Below are 16,895 nucleotides of genomic sequence, written 5' to 3'. Positions count from 1 at the left end.
TTACAAAAGGAAGCAGCAGAAGAAAGATTGAACCCTTAATATAGACATTTATATCATGAGAGTTAACTTTAATAATCAACCTGCTTTAAAAATAAAAAAATAAAATAAAAAAGGATATCGGCCACAAATATCAGCTTACAAAATCAGGTTTAGACAGCCGTGATTGACTGAATTTTTTTCTTTTAAATCTGTTTCGGCATCGGCCTTTCAAAATCCCATATCAGTCGACCTCAAGCAGGGACTCTTAATATTCAAACCTGTAATAGCAGACAGTAATGGAAATTGTACGATTTCCAATATGACTATATATTGCACTGTTGATTCTATTTTTGTGTGCCAACCTCAAAGATCATCATTTATACAGCCAGCACCCATACACAATTAATGTCTGTATTAATTGTCTCCCGAGGAACTGGAATAGGATGTAAGCAGGTTATCACTAATTTTTCTTGGCTTTGAGTCAACTCAACTAGAAAGAATTCGGAAAAACTTGAAAGAATCACTAAGCTCAAAATGTTATTTCTGTAAAACATTTCTCAACACATACCAAATGAAGTGTAATGGAAGGCATGTCGATTCCTTATTAAACTATTAAAAATATTAATTTGATACTTGACCAATAAAATAATTCAGTTTTCGACTTCTAGATTAATTCCTCTCTGCATACATACCAGCACTAGATATAGTAGACCCGCCCTCACTGACAACAGTAACCGTCTCAGATAATAACATCTGAGTCTTCGGTACTACCGTGAGAATACTCAGGATGTCAAGTGCGTAACGTACAGTGTCACTCCTGCAAGAAAACAGACAAAATAAGTGAACCATTGTCGCACAATACACTCCATGCAAGTGACAAAACAAACAATCTCAATCATGAAAATACGGAATAGCAAATCCTCCACACCTGCCATAGTAGGTCCTCCAATCACACGCGATAGAAATGAGTTGCAAGAGCAGTTGGATACAAGAGAGTTTATGGAAGACTTCTGCTGGTTCCCAATATAAACGAAGAGGGCCACGCTCGATGAGGAACTCCATCATTTCCACTACCTGCTCACGGCTGTAACTGACTGCCTATGTCCAAGGAAAAAGTCAAATAAGCACTACAAAACATCACAAATAAATCACAAAAACACACGCTATATTTTTTTCAGCAAATACCTTGTAGTGGGGCTGTGAGTGAATAGGAGCACCTCCCTCTGTGCGTTGCAGTGACTGCTTTACCTGCTCAACCTTGATGGCCAGGTGAGCATCAAAGTACCTGCGCAGCGCCATGCAAGTGTGCTTGGCTGTCTGCCTGCTGGAAAAAATCTCATCATCACTGAGAAGCGCTCCCTGGTCATCAGGGTTCAGTATCTCCAATGTGCTAATCTGGAAGATGTCATAGCACACAGCAGCTTCAGTACGAAATAAACAAACGTACTAGGATGTAGTGTTGCAAATAGTCAGTATTCAAGTCCGCAACTTTGTTTTTCAGTCAGCAACACAGATGGTAACATTTGCATGGTTAAAATGACGTTCCCGGGAGGCGAGCTGTGGGTTTGTCGTACCAGATTGACGAGGCGTCGAAGCCCGTCCTGCTTGTCAAAGAGCTCCAGCACAGCACGGAAAGAGAAGGAAATGGAGAAGAACATGGTTGCGTGGCAGCAGCCGGATGCATGCGAACATTCCAGCAGCCACAGTGTGTAGCCAACCACATCTGACAAGACAGAGTGAGGCAGCATGCATACCTTGGAAGAAGAAGTCACACCAATGAATACCAATGGGAGCATGCTGGTTTATACAAAATACATATTTTCAAGGAATATTTACTTCTGGTGTGAAAACTGGACGTTGTGTTTTGATATTATTAAATTGCCATTTCTACCCAAAAAATGTGATTTTGATTTTAATTGGAGCAGGATATTATATTTCTGGTTACTAAAAGTTGAGAAAATTTCTGCGCACATAAATTATTTTGTTGAACCTGCAAATATTCGTTTATATGTTTTATTGTTTAGGGTTAGCACACAACAACTAGTGAGAGAACTTTAGAACTTAAAAAGTAAAAAGTTTTTCTTTTTTAGTTATACAAAAAATATCAAGTTCAATGTAAAAAATGATGAGGTTGAAAACAGGACAGTTGTCGATCACATTTTTTTTAACAGAACACTGTACTTTGATTTGTGCCATATTCACAGATAAACACATGGACAATCACTACTTCACAAGACCATTTGGAAAAATTCCAGTTTATGACCTATTATTAATTGAGATGATCTACAATAAAGTATACATACATTGAAGACAAAAATATTATCTTTTGTTTATAAATGTTCACTGTTTTTCGAATGGCCCAGATGCAAAATGGTCAACGAGTGATGACGTTCGACCCCATTGCCCCCATAGTGTAGGACGGGGTACTCATTACGTCAGTCGTGATATACCAGTCAATCACAACGCTTGTGTGAATAGATCGCGCCTTTTTTTTCATTTTTTCATTTAAAGGCCAAAAAAAAAGCTTAAGCATGTTTTGTTGTGCAATACTAAATGTGATTAAATGCGATTTTTTTGGTATAATTTTATTTTCTGTTTCAAATGTCTTTGTTTTTACGTTCTATTGATTTAATGTGATTTTTATGATCTTCATGTGATGTAAACCACTTTGAATTGCCTTGTGTTGAATTGTGCTATATAAATAAATTTGCCTTGCCTTCCCAATACTGCTGCTGACCTTTGTAGGAGCTATAGAACACTATACGAATAAAGGTTAAATGTATTGAATAAAAAAATGGATATAATCCTATCATCCATGATGAGTAGCTCACAACATACATTGCTGCTGAGCCTTTTCACACCCCCCAAAAAACAAGGGAGATCATGGGAGGCTGTCTCCTTGAAAAGTAGACCTTGAAGTAAAAAAATGAGCACCCCTGGTGTAGGCAATAACTGCTAAATGCAGTCGTAAGTCACTCAAAGTATAAATTCTCTCCACGTCTCATTTCCGTTGCATTTAAGTTATAAAGACATTTACTATATATTGATGACCCGCTAACCTTACAGAACCAATCAGTAGTTAATGGAAAGGATTTAGCGTTGCGTGTCAGAACTTTGCAAATAGCAAATGAATATGTAAATATGTAATGCAACCATGTACTGGAAATTTTTCAAAGCTGTTTATATCATTTCATACCCGCTCCATAGCATCCTGGTTATAGGCAAGGTAGTAGAGGCAGAGAGACACCCCAGTAGCAGCCATAGAGGGCCTTGGAATTTCCAGCAATTTCTGAACACCTCCGTGTGCGACAAACTCCGCAGCAAACTTTTTGTGAAGCAGCAGAGAAGCCAAATACTGTGAGAGAAAGATAAAACGAAATTGTAGTGTTTTTTGAGTGGATTACACTGATTATCGACTTCACCTTGAGAGCCTCAAATGTGAGCTGTACATCGTTGGTCTGCTTTAAATCAGTATAGTGCATCAGAAGCTCACGGGCTCCCATCTGCATGAACACCGCCAACATCTGAAAAAAAGGGGCAGGTTGGGAATAATTACACTTGGCAAAGTAAAGTCAAAAGAGGATGAGTTCAACTATTTTTAAAGCATCCTGTTACCCTAATCGGGGAGGAATTGTAAGTGCTAAAAAACAAACCAACCTCCTGATATTCTCCCAGGGGAGTGAGATACTGCAAAATGAGCCTCTGCTCGATTTCAGGAGTCAGGGGGGATAAGCGGTAGTTGTTACCAATCACCCATGGGCTCATCTCAGACCAGCTACTGTTGGAAAGCTCACTTATATTCCTCTCTACTTCAGGCATGGAGAAATTCAACTTGAGTTTTGAGGTCCTGCCATACTCTTTTTCTGCTTTTCTTTTTAGGTAACTACTACCATCCGAGGTACCAAGGTGCAGAAGTGACCCCGAGGCAGACATGGGCTTCATCATGCTTTTAACAGCCGAGGTGGCACAGTTGTTGGTCTTGTGAGGGTTGTTAAGGTGAAACGGAAGCTCATTTTCAGACTCCAAGGCGGACAGGGTAATTTCACTATCCTCCTCAGATTCCAGTCCTTGTGTTTCAGACCCATTGTGGCCGAGGGAAAATGGCTTCTCAAAGCCTCCATCAACAGCCTCTTCATCCAAAGGCAGCAACGGTTCGTTCAGAGCTTTTCTGGGACTAGGACGTTTAATTTCTCTTTTGTTTTCAACATCTTTATCTTGAAGTTCACGAAGGCGATGCAGCATCAATGGCACCTGTCAATTTAGAGAAAATAATTGAAATTTAAAAAAGATTGGCAGGGACGGGAATTTAGTGTCTAAAGGAGACTAATAAGTTTAATTATAAAATAACAGCAAACAAATTCAATATGAGGGAGGAAATAGGGCAAGAGCACCCCCTACTGACCAAAATAGAGTTTTCTTCTCTGTAGTTGGCAGCAATGTCCTGGTTCTCCATGGCACCTGCCAACAAGCCAGTGGCATAGATTCTGAGAGGCTGCTCGGCCTCCTGAGCCCACTTGAACAACCTTTCAACTAGCCCCTCCTGAAGAGAAACAATCAAGCAAATTACAATAAAATCATAGTATATTTATGTGCACAGCCTGCCTCAGATCAGGTCTTGGCTTAGTGCTCTTTTTTCTTTTTTTTTTCATGAAATGGGCAAGAGAATTGTGACTCGACATTTACTATGTTTATGCTGGATAACGACAAACAGTGTGGAAGTACAACTTGCTTCCAAACTGAACTCTGGCTCTACAAACAAGCAACAACAACAAAATTGTCGAAAACAGCTGATTAGTGGGTACGAATATCGACTAGTTTAACAAACGTTTCTGCCTGTATGGCTCAAATTAAAAGCATTTAACAAGCAACGGTGACAGAATTAGTCAAAAGTAAAAACGATAACACTGCTTGCTTCAGTGTGTTCATCATGGACACCTACTAAATAATTTTAATTTTCAATATTAAACAGCAATAAAATGCCATAAATGAATAAGCCTGTCGCAATATGCAATAATTCCATTTATCGCGCGATATATAAAAATGGAGGCGATAACTTTTCCGCTGCGATTTATCGCCTCGCGTGCACGTGTGTGTGCGCGTGCGGCAGACGTGCTGTTAATAGTTCGTTACCAACTGCGCAAAATGCATCTTCGTTCCAGGTCCGCCAAAAACTAGCGCCAGAGCCAATTGTTCCCATTATATCCTATTGTTCAACGTATACCGGCCGCGTCAGTGCTCCGGAGTGACTGTGGACCATCTATGGCGCGCCGGTGTTCGGCCATTCCTTACTACGCGGCGAAACGTTCTACACAATGCTCAGGGCGCTTGCGCATGCATTCACACGCATGCGCACATCTGTTAGAGGCGGCGATTACTCACTATTTTTGTTTTTATTTAGTTATTTAGAACCTTTTCACAGCCTCAAAGATACTTTTTGCATGTATTACCCTCTCATACTTTTAACCATTGTGTTTTTTTGTGTTAGCTTTGAAGCAGTTGACCACATTAGTCACGTAGCGTGTTTAAACCGTCCTTATTTGATATAACTACATTTAAGTATTTTCTGCAGGCATTTTTTTAGTACCTTATTCCTGTATGCATCTAAACAAAACAAGTTTAGAGCGCACGGTAGTACTTTAGGTCTCAAATTCGACTAATGTAGGACGTTTCGCCGATGTAGAATATTTTGGCAGAACACCGGTGTTGTTGACGTGCGGGCGCTCCCGTCAGGAGTGACATTTCACGCGGGGCGGCTATTTTTCGGCACAACGCTGGATATTTACAATTAAGTCCGCCAAAACATTGTTACCGACTTGGCTGCTACGAATAACCTCACTTTGACAAAGAACAGCTGAATGAAATTACCGGTAAGAGCGCTGTGCTTCAAACTCGTCCTGTATATGAAAGCCCTCATATGCTGGTGTTGTGTAGTAATGAGCAGACGTGACTTTCGCGGCGCTTGCTAACTTTTTTAATGCGCGCACACACTAGATATCATGAAATGGCAAACTAGATGTGCTACTTCCCATGCCATTGGCTACGTGAGCCCAGAGTGATTATGGGACATGTAGTCCATATACTACATCGATGAATTCTAAACTGTCATTTGTCACATGAGATTAAGAAGGCCAAATCAATCCATACCAGTGCCTATAGATAATGTTGCAAGTATTGTTAATTCAGTACGTGACACAAATGGATTCGGACCATAAATAGGATGTCTTGCTCATGTAGTAAACCTAGCTACTAAGAGAGCTGTAGCAATCAACGGTGTGCCCTGCCTCACTTTACAAACAGTAAAGATTGTTCTCAGCACTTTTATGCAATTTTTTTTCATATCAGTAAGAAGTAAGCACATAAATATTATGCACTAAAATGCATGTTTATATGATGGCAATTTAATTTTTGCTCGTTAGCAAAAAAAAAAAAAAAAAAAATACAATTGTTTTTTGTTTTTTTACAGAGCATTAAATGTATTGAATCGGATCGAAAATCATGTCCCTCGTATCAAAATTCGTACCGAACCATGACTTAACTGTATCATTGCATCCCTATGGAACACCATTGCAGAAGCTATGACGGGAAAATTTTTTCTAAATGCTGAAGTTGTTAAGTGCATTTTTTTTTTTTTTTAAACACATTTTATTTATTCTGTGTTTCTGTGCGGTATAAATATTGTTGTTTTTTACTTAAGAGGTATGGTCTATTGTTTTTAGTTGTGATTTCTTAAAAAGTAGATTTGAATTTAAGAGTAAATATCGCGTTTAAATGGGTGTACTTCATCTATTAATATATACTGTATTCGCACTGTGTTATTGTAAATTGGTTTAAAAAATTGGGGGGGGGGGCGCAATAATATCGCATATCGCAATAATTTATGAGAATAATTATCGCACACTAAAATTTGTTATCGCGACAGGCCTATAAATGAATGTAAATATTTTCATAGTAGAGTCAAAGGCAGCAACAATGTACCTTTTCCTGAAAGACAACGGCAGTCTCCAGGCCAGGCATGATGTTCTGAAGGAGGCGACAAGCTTCTGCATTGAGGCTAATTTCTCTACTGGCCATCACATAACTATTCACCAACTGTATGGGACATTAAATGTTATGTAACACATTCAATTAGACCTTTTCTGTAAGCAAGTACTGAATGTCGATTCAAAGCATCCTTACTGTATTCATGAATTCATCATTCTTGAAGAGGATCTTGAGCAAATGCCCTAATACACATTCTGGATCAGCTCTCCCTTAGGGCCAAAGAGGAAAAGAACACAATGTATTATAGTTTCACAATTTACAGACCCATTTTAAAGAAATACTGTTACATGGAAAAGTTGATTTATTTCCATAATTACACTCAAAAAGTGAAACTTTGATAAATTATAAATTTGAAGTGGGAGGGTTGGCAGCGAGTATAGATTCCGGGCTCATAATTTAAATGATTTCAAGTATTTATTTGTACATTTTCACATAATTTGGGCTGCCAGCTCATAAAACCCACAAAAACAGGATTTCAAAAAAATCTTAATACTGGACATTGCGACCCAGTTTCTGACTGACAATGGATATTTCACGCTGGACCAGAGGGTTCTATCCCTCATTCCTCTTCTGCAAAAACCCTTGGACCTAGATCCCTAAAGCAAGGCTCACTTTACCTTACTGGGAGAAGAGCGCCTTGGAACACTCTGTAAACAACCAGCTTTGTTGAACCGAACTGAAACAATTCAACCAAATTGAAGAAATTTAATGACACCCGGGGAAACCTGTGCAGGTGCTTTGAGATCAGCATTTGACACCCAATTTAAAAAAAAAAAAAAAAAAACGTAATGGAAAATCTGGGATTTTTTTTATTTTTTATTTTTAAACAGCATTCAAATGTTTTTGAAACCCTGTTTTTGTAGGTTTTATGATCTGGAAGCCCAAAATATGTAAAAATAAAAAAAATAAATACTTGAAAATTGTGGGCCCTGCATCTATAATCTATGAAATTCTGACTTTAATTGTAATTGTGAAAGTGTTTTTTCCATGATATTGTATTTTTTAAATGGGCCTGTATTTACATATCTATTGTTCTGTCTTTTTTTTATCATACCAGGATGTCGATCATCAAAAGGGTCTGGATCCGCTTTGCGGTACTCCTCAGTCTCCTTCTCGACAAGCTCAGATATTCTAAAAGGTAGAACATAACGAACCACAAAATCTACAACTATCAAACGGCTAATGTGATCAATCAAAAGCACTTACTTGGTGAGGATGTTTACTAGTTCCTGTGTACTGCCTTGTTGTTCCCTTTCCCACTGTTCCAAAAGCGCAGTCAGCTCTGCCTTGGAGTCCACACTGGCAGATGCCGACGCCATAACTCTAATGAGGAACAACAGTACATTGGTTTGGTTCAATTCAATTCCATTCTGAACTAAAGTATACTCCCCTAACATAAATAGCGCACAGCGTGTACTGTAACCGGGTCTTAGCAGCTACTATGTATCTTACAGTCAAAGAGGGAGTAATACTCCTTTGAGATATATGAAAAGGAAGCTAAACATAAACTCAATCAGCCGGATCATTCTTGTGATATATTTAGTAATAAATGAAACAGATTGTCTGGTTGCAGGTGCAGCGGTCTTCAGGGACTACAACTGACAAAACCAGTAGGACTGTTCAAAACAAGACAAAACAACCAAGCAGGAAAACAGTTGTTCTGATTATATCAAGATGGTAAATTTCTTTTTTTTTTTTTTTTTTTAACATTCAATGACATGAACTGCGGTTTCAGTCGCTGAGCCGTGGCTAAGGACGGGAGCTAACTGGATTCGTACTACTCATGACATTATACGATTGCTCGCTTTAAAACCCAGTGCTGTGTTTACATCTGACGTGCATATTGTACTGTGTTATATCAAAATGATCTCTGAACCACGGCGACCGGTCCATACATGGAAACCAATGTTGTCATTAGCCACGAGCTAGCGGCATCATAAGTAAACCCGCTTATTTAGCTAGCTAACAATGCTAACTTTACCTTGCTGTTCCGCTTAGTCCTTCAGTGTTGTGTGATTGCTCCAAAACTTAAATAAGTTGATAGGAAGCTAGGTCCAATGGCTGCAAACAAACGCCGGTAGAATAGGCGGGATTTTACAGTCAAATCTCAATATACACAATGTGGCTTTTTTTGTTGATAGTTGACTGTCATTATGGCGAACACGTTCTTTACGTCATAGCAGCTGCGACTGTCCACTTCTTATGACGACAACACACGAAGCAAAACATTACGAAACACAATTTATTCGATTTTCTCAATCAATAGTTTTTAGTGTATTTGTGCAAAAGCATAAGCAGAAATAAACGGTTATACAAAAAAAAGGTATTTAAAAACAAAAATCGCAAGATAGCAAATTGATACACGTGTTGCAGTGATTTAGAAAATACAAAGACAAAATCATGCTTAACATACAGGAACTTCTAATGAAATACAGGATTACATTATTACATTTCCCAGAATGTACTGTAGTGGCTAGTGGGATGTTTCTCTTCATCTCCAGGAATGTTGTTCTGGGCGAAACATAGGCCTTTCTGTCCATGGGCATGTAAACACTTAAACACATAACATACAATTTGAAATTATATTTCATAGTTGGTCAGAGGGGATGATATGAAGAGCCTACATCAGCTTCTACAACTACATCACTGTGCAGCAGCAACAGGTGGCAGGGTAGTTGTCTGCACTGACTTGAAATTCATTTCCATAAACATAGTAAATGTGCGTTTTCCCTTTCCATGAGTAGGTCACCTTGGTGACAGGAATCAGCTCGATAGTTTGTCGCTAGAAACAACAACAAAAAGATAAATGGGCATGTTACTGAAACCCACATTCATTATTCATAGAGGTTTAAATGGAGTTTACGTAATTGTATTCAGCTAAAAATGTGGATGGTCCACAATTACCTGTTGAAGAATGCGAGATGACTGCGAGAACCTGGCTTGATGTTCATTGATTAAACGCTGTGCGGCATTTACCACAGTAGGGTCTGGGAATCCCATCACAGGGTATACCTGCACAGGTTCACACAGTAAGCAATGTATCGTAATTAGGGACTTGAAAATTGATCTGTGTTAGAGCCTTCTAAAAGTACAACAGCCACAGAGCAGACACTTTAGGCACTCATTATCACAAGTCAGTTTGAGTAAAACAATTTATATTAAAAATGATAATAATTTGATTAAAAATCTAGCCCTTAATCAAAGGAAGTTATTTTATCTATTTTTATTTATTATTTTCGAGTTCCTGTTCAGTATTTGTGCCAAATGATTTCCACACAGTGTTGAAATTGACCAATTATACCAATACAGGGATCACAATGGGATCAGGTTAGCCTGTTAGTCACTGGGTCTCCAGTTTGTTCAAAATTCTGCTGTTCTGCTCTTAACTGCAGCACGTAACAGGGGACACATAACCCCTATCCTGCCCAGGTCATGCAAATTGTACAGATGTCATTAAGGTATGGTTGAATGAGTCTGTTTTGGAGGAACATGAACACTAGCTCTAACCCTATTAAACACTTTAGATCAGGGATGTCCAAACTTTTTTCCAAGGGGGCCAGATTTGGTGTGGTAAAAATGTGGGGGGGCGACCTTGGCTGACGTCCTTTACGCAGAACAATATATTTAAGCAAATTTTAGCAACCCATACTGTGTGTCACATTTGTTTTATTATATTTTTTAAATTAATAATTGCAACAATCTTGCAACTAGCATTCTCTTTCGACTCTCGGGCTCTTGCGAAATGCTGCTGCTGTGAAATCAAACTAGCTTCAAAAGTTGCTTCAATTTCTCGCTGCATATCTTCCCTGTAATCTTGTCGTACATGTTAGCATGTCTAATATCGCCTCACATTGAATTCTTTAAAATCAGCGACTGTCTCTTTGCAAATGAGGCAGACACGGTTGTTGCATATTTTATTGAAGAAATAGTCCAATTTCCACCTATCCTTGAAGCGTCAGCCGTCGCAGTCAACTTTTTTTTTTGTTGATTGTCGCCATTTTAGAAAATTGGAAGTCAAGGATCACACGGGGTAATGTTGCTTAGAGTGCTGCTGCCTTTTAGTGGGTAAATGAGGGGCAGCATTTAGTGTGTAGGCTACTTCATATGCTGGTAGCAGTACTGCTGACCAATTTATTAAGTCTGTGTGCGGGCCAGACAATATTGATCTTATGACAGAGGCTGGAGGCCGGATGAAATTTGACCACGGGCCGCATTTGGCCCCCGGGCCGCAATTTGGACATGTCTGCTTTAGATGTTACCAAGAAAAGTGGCGTGTGGCCTGGTTGACTGGACATGAATCCAAAAGACACATCAATTCATTGCAAACTGGGGAAGGTATAAAAGGTGTACTTGTTCTACAAGTGTCTTCTTTGCACCTTTTGCCGTTTGTCTATATTGTGTACATTATAACAAGCAACAGCTGTGGGAAAAAATAGCAAAAGCATAAAATCTTACCAAGTACTGGGAGTCGCTGAAAAGCTCTTTGCCAGACACTTTGCTCAGGTTGTCCAAATTAAGTCCACTGGACTGTTCCACAACATAGTCGTCAGAGTTGTTGGTCCTGAAATACATAATAACATTTTGCTTGATCACTGTTACAATGACACCTTTTAACAATGCACCCAGATGTTCAGTACCATTTTACAGTGAGGTTGATATAGACCAAAAGCTGTTGTTTTCCATGACATGTGGGGCATTGCTTGGATCCTTGCCCTTGGCAGCCGTGGCAGCTACAACACAATAGTGCAGGAATGGTACTCTGTACATTTTAAGTAATACATGTTTTTAAAGCTAATGTTTTATAACAACAAAAAGTGATACTTACTTTTCTCTCCCTCTACCAAAGCAATGATTGCAACGCTCATTTCCATGGCGGAAACCAGCTCCATTACACACCCAACAAACTTTCTACCAAAAACAGAAGTACAGGAATCCAACACTGGGTCGGTATTACAACAAATCCTGTTTACCAACGAGTTATAACTTACATTGCCCGCACCGGCACAGTCTTTGCAGGGTGTCCGCCCCATTCCCATGCAAGCGTGACAGGTCTATTGATGAAATGATTCTCATTAGGAAATGGCGCACACGTCATCTTGTCTGAACATGTTTAGATTAGAATGGCATTTAGCTGTTATGAACCTTCATAGATGAAGTGTAAGGAACTTTGATGATCTGTTTGCTTTCTTTAAAATAACTGGGGGCAGCAGCAGGAATGTTCCAGGGCCCTGGAGGTGGTTGGGCGTATGCATCCACTGGCTGACCTGAACCAAAGAAAATAGGATTGCATTGGGGAGACAACCGTATTGATCTCAACTGAAATTCTACAGAGTTAAGTAAAACTGATAACAACACAATTTTCTACCATCAATCACCTGTCAATATCTACCACTTTTCTCAACTACAGTATACCAGATTTAAATCAAGAAAAGCATTTCTTTAACACCAAGCCATCATAACAATCCTCACTGAAAATATGTTACATTAGCCAGATTTAATGAACAAAGTAATAAAAGAAACCATAAACTAACAGTTGAAAAGTAGGACATATACAAGAGAAGAGATACATACCATTATATGGCTCGTGGCTCCACTCAGTCAGTCTTGATTCAGTGAAGGTTTCCAGGCGGTACTGAAACGAAGTCATTAAGATGTGATTTAAATTACATGGTCTGTTTTACACAATAATTTTTCCTGATTTTGCATTCCTTTTACCCTGTAGGTATTGAAAGCTTCCATGTTGGTGATCACTCCATCTTTTGCTGGTGCTGAACTGTAACAACAATTGCTGGAGACCCAAAGAGCAAATGCCTCCCGTGCTGTAGACTCACTTATCGATGGAATACTGCAATTAGCAGAGACATGAGATGAGGTATGTCGTAATTGTCTTAGTTGCGGACACCCTTAGTTTGCATTAAATGCAGTGCATTACTTCCATTGTGGCTGTTCAGGTCCAGGTTGGGGCTGAGGAGTTGGATTCATTGGCATCGGAGGTGGAAGAAATCCACCTACAGCCAAGATTAAAAGTTAATATACCTTATTAACATGTCACTATCAAATATACAGTACTTAGAATCATTTACGCCATTGATCATCATGTCAATTAATCGAGAAATCAGATAAAGATATGGTTTACATTAAAAGTGATTACTGCCGTGGTGATTCCCCTGGAACTGATACTGGAGACAATACTCAGAAGCCAAGAATGTCTTAACTATGAAAAAAGGCTTATTTGGTCTGGAGAGCCTCACAACAGTACAGACATTAAGCCACAAGCCAGAAAAGTCTCCCCCTCCAAAGTTCAAGCCCTCCATATAAATCATAATTATCAATATTATGTCTGAAGGAATACTTCTTCCTGAACCTAGGGCCAGTACGAGTCCAAACAGTGGGTTATAGGGTTCCCAATTTGTTCCTAAATAAAAGAGTGCGAAGACTAGGAACTTAACAGGGGAACACAAATTACTATTAGAAGGTTTGTGGCGATGTATGTATATATCGACCATGCTTATGGGACCAAATAAACAACCCTAAAGCGATATCAGTTAATATAGGAGTGATGTACTCACAATCTTTTTGGAACTTGTTGTATAGTCACATTAAATTAAAGGGATAAGAGGTCAATAAACACTTCCGGAGCTGCTTCAGGTTTAACTACAGTACATGTTAATTACCGGTTACCGTATTCACATACTATGGCTGTGTGATTTATTTTTCAAAATGTATTGAATAGACTACTATTTTTTTCCAAAAACATGATGCTTCAGTTACTGGGTTTGTCTGTAGCATGTCAGCAAATTGGGAGAGGTATCGATCATTGAGGACTCCTCCGTCTTGCAAGGGGACTTCTCGAATTAAATGTTCAATGACAGTGAGACCTGGCATGGCGTGATTGGGAAGACCGGTGTTCTGCCAAAATGTCTACCCCTGCGAAACGTGCTACCAGAAGCAAATTTGATACCCAAAGTACTACCATGCGCTTTCAGCTTGCTTGACATCATCAAACAAGTACTATCATACAGTGGTACAGCTACTTACTAATGTCTCAACATACAGAATTTTCAGAAGACATGCCTCAACGGGAAAATATGGCCTCTTGTTACAAAAGAAATTTCAGGATGAAAGGCAAAAATACAGTATGCCTGTTACTCGTAGCTCCCAGAGTTTACTGAATGTGACACACTTATACTGTAGCTGCTCTACCATTGGCTACTGCCTGGCATTCCTGGCATTCAACTGGCTAAGAGAGGCCTTCCCTGCATGTGTATGTGCGTATCCCAGCGTCCTCTTCATTCGCTTCTCGTGTTCTGACAGCTTTACATGAGTCTATTAACTTTTATTCTTCACTCTATTCTTGGTTTTTTTACATTATGCACAACTCTGATTTTGTTTATTGTGCAATAATCTAATTGTAACATATATTTGTTCCATGTTTTGATGCATTTTTATGCATTATAAAGGATTTATGTCTAATTTGGAGGGGCTTGGAATGGATTCGGGAATTTACATGGAAAACGCATCTCTACTTACAGAATTTTCAAGTTAAGAAACTACTTCCAGAACCAATTAATTGTGTAAGTTGTAGTACCACTGTACGTGATTTTATCCATTTTTACCATAAATGTCGCAATCACCCATCGCTGTCAGTTCCATAGAAAACCATTACAGTGCTGCTTGTGCTTGGAACTATTTAGGCCTACATGAACCACCCGTGGCGAGATCAGAGCGTGTCGCAACTCTCTTTCTTCTTTCTACATGGCTCTGGGTAGGACATCTCGCCGGGTAGAAGGAATTGCAGAACACTGTCCGCCCTGATCCAAACCCTTCTGTTTTATTCATTTTTAAAAATACGTAAATTTAATCACATAAAAAATAGTCACTTGCCTTATGAGGGGGTGAAGATACAAAGTGTCAAAAAGAGTTTACTTTTTTTTTTTTTTTAATTACCAAAAACAGTCACCTGCTCTATAAAGGGTTAAAGGTCTTTAACGTCAACTATTGACTTTTGACCACTGTCCTTGAAAGGGCCAAGTATCACTTGTTTAAATCTTAGTACTAGCACTCAGTACGTGTTTTTTGTGACATACAATATTTCAGGATTAGTTTATGGCTCATATACTCAGTCAGATAAGTGTTCCCAACTTTCGAGGCACCATACAAGTACCTCCTCCGCCGGCCACAGTGCCTTCATAACCGGGCATGTTATCGAACATGCTGGCTGGTGGAGCGCTCGGCCCATGAGAATCAGGCGCGGGTGGGGCGAACATTGCTGAAAGAAACCAGAGAAACCAGTTCAGGGAACGCTCATATCTGTATTGAAGTGGTCAAAGAACCAACGTTTTCATTTGAGACCCAAACAGTTGACCTAAGAAAAAATATTTAGTTTCTTCGCGTTGTGTATCTATCCCTAACTATTTTATATTAAGTTTTATATGGGAAGCGGACACATATTCTTCCCTCCGATGTATACGCGAGTGAGTGTGTGCGACTCACCTTGACCCTCTGCGTTGTTATAGTCCATTTTAGATGTTTGTGGTAAACACAAAATAATACTGTGAGGTTGGGTTCAGCCTTTGAAAGAAAAAATCTTAGAACACCTCGCTCTTAGGACGCCAAGTTTCTACGGTGTGGACACATTGCGTGACGTCACTAATATGTTTTGCACGGAAGTGGAGAAGTGTGCGAGTACATCCTTGTTTTTTAAACAGACACACTCCCAGCTATCCAAACGTGTTATGGTCCAGTGAAAACATTTAATTCTCACACTTACCAGGACGAGTGTCAGCTGCTTGTACGTAACCTGGATTGGCCACTCCGTAACTTGCTGTCCCATCACTGGTTTGTTCGGAAAACGAAAGTTAACAAGAAGGTCATAACGGGACGATCCCTCATGACGTCTTTCTTTACAAAACACAAACTTTTAAGACTCACTGTATCATACGACGATATTCCATATTGGTGAATTAGATGTGATCTGAAACAAACTACAAACAAATGAGTTTCGCAAGAGTTGATCGCAAATATCATGTGACAGACAAATCATTTACCTTTTTACCACACGTTAGAAAACACGATGTCAGCTAAATAGTCCTGTCGAACATTCAGATTAAAGTACCAATTTCAGAGGTCATCATCCGTGATTTGTTGTCGAAATCCGATTTCCCAGCATAATCCTCCTTCCTTCCCTAAAAATGAAGAAAAAGAAAAAAAAAAAAAGGTGGGGTGTTCCGGAAGTGCGCATTTGCTTTATGGATGTGGGCACTGGGCAGTAAACTGAAGTGAAAGTGTGTCTGTGTGTGCTGATGGAGGCAGAGCCTGGACGTGAAGAATTAACTAACTGGCAGCCATTGACTGCGATAGACGTCCAAACCATTTGGACTTTGGGGGGGGCAAAGAATAAACTATCGCTCATTCAGCCACCCTTTCCAGTTCAAATGGATTGGACGTCTATCAGTGACTAAATATTTTAAATTCACAACAGAAGGATGCAAAGTGCCACATAACTGGACTTCCATCATTACTATTGTGAATGACACTAAAAGAGTTTTCTTTTAATGATATGGTCAAATTATTTTCCATTTGACTTGAATAGTATTATTATGTCATTTAAAAAACATTTTTGAATACAATAATGTCCATGATTTCATTTGCTCTATTTGTGCATTGGCTGTTTCAAATAGGCCTACGTAAGTGGGGCAGCAAGTAACCAGCTTCACTGCAGATCCTACCTATGTCACAAACGGCGCTCCGTATTTATCTAGCTGTTACTGTTGAGCAACAGGACAAACTGTGTTATCAAGTCAAAGTTACAGTATTTTTTGTTTCATGGTTGTCTGATTCTGATCATATAGATTACAGGGTTGCGTAAAATGAAC

The 16,895-nt window shown here is 39.3% G+C and overlaps 2 protein-coding genes across 5 annotated transcripts in view; both read right to left on the bottom strand.

The window, feature by feature from the left end:
- LOC130909417 (DDB1- and CUL4-associated factor 1-like) overlaps positions 1-9,199 on the bottom strand; it is a 35,250-nt gene extending 26,051 nt beyond the window's left edge. Inside the window, exons 1-13 of the mRNA XM_057825873.1 lie at positions 9,002-9,199; positions 8,227-8,343; positions 8,075-8,151; positions 7,156-7,229; positions 6,955-7,068; positions 4,382-4,519; positions 3,637-4,230; positions 3,402-3,503; positions 3,176-3,334; positions 1,554-1,733; positions 1,165-1,374; positions 908-1,077; positions 672-796 (exon numbers count right to left, since the gene is read on the bottom strand). Coding sequence (XP_057681856.1) covers positions 672-796; positions 908-1,077; positions 1,165-1,374; positions 1,554-1,733; positions 3,176-3,334; positions 3,402-3,503; positions 3,637-4,230; positions 4,382-4,519; positions 6,955-7,068; positions 7,156-7,229; positions 8,075-8,151; positions 8,227-8,339 — 2,056 coding nt within the window. The 5' untranslated portion in view covers positions 8,340-8,343; positions 9,002-9,199. The remainder of the gene's footprint in view (positions 1-671; positions 797-907; positions 1,078-1,164; positions 1,375-1,553; positions 1,734-3,175; positions 3,335-3,401; positions 3,504-3,636; positions 4,231-4,381; positions 4,520-6,954; positions 7,069-7,155; positions 7,230-8,074; positions 8,152-8,226; positions 8,344-9,001) is intronic.
- Positions 9,200-9,309: 110 nt separating this feature from the next.
- Positions 9,310-16,285, bottom strand: ssuh2rs1 (ssu-2 homolog, related sequence 1). Of its 4 annotated transcripts, none has more exons than XM_057825894.1 (14): positions 16,068-16,285; positions 15,952-15,994; positions 15,791-15,855; positions 15,185-15,289; positions 12,953-13,028; positions 12,736-12,865; positions 12,592-12,652; positions 12,163-12,284; positions 12,009-12,071; positions 11,846-11,928; positions 11,658-11,750; positions 11,476-11,581; positions 9,925-10,032; positions 9,310-9,802 (listed from the first exon to the last, which is right to left on the bottom strand). In XM_057825894.1, the coding sequence occupies exons 2-14, from the start codon at positions 15,972-15,974 to the stop codon at positions 9,659-9,661; spliced, it is 1,179 nt and encodes a 392-aa protein (XP_057681877.1). In that variant the 5' UTR covers positions 15,975-15,994; positions 16,068-16,285; the 3' UTR covers positions 9,310-9,658. The 4 variants fall into 4 exon arrangements, with proteins under 4 accessions (XP_057681877.1, XP_057681868.1, XP_057681897.1 ...); XM_057825885.1 differs by having other exon boundaries at positions 9,311-9,802; positions 15,952-16,004; positions 16,068-16,284; XM_057825914.1 differs by lacking the exons at positions 15,952-15,994; positions 16,068-16,285 and adding an exon at positions 15,514-15,640 and having other exon boundaries at positions 9,311-9,802.
- Between the last annotated feature and the right edge of the window lie 610 nt (positions 16,286-16,895).

This window comes from Corythoichthys intestinalis, chromosome 2 (genome assembly GCF_030265065.1).
Source record: "Corythoichthys intestinalis isolate RoL2023-P3 chromosome 2, ASM3026506v1, whole genome shotgun sequence".
Classification (NCBI taxonomy): domain Eukaryota; kingdom Metazoa; phylum Chordata; class Actinopteri; order Syngnathiformes; family Syngnathidae; genus Corythoichthys; species Corythoichthys intestinalis.
The sequence above is the reverse complement of the archived record's forward strand: the minus strand, read 5'-3'. Positions and strand labels throughout refer to the sequence as shown.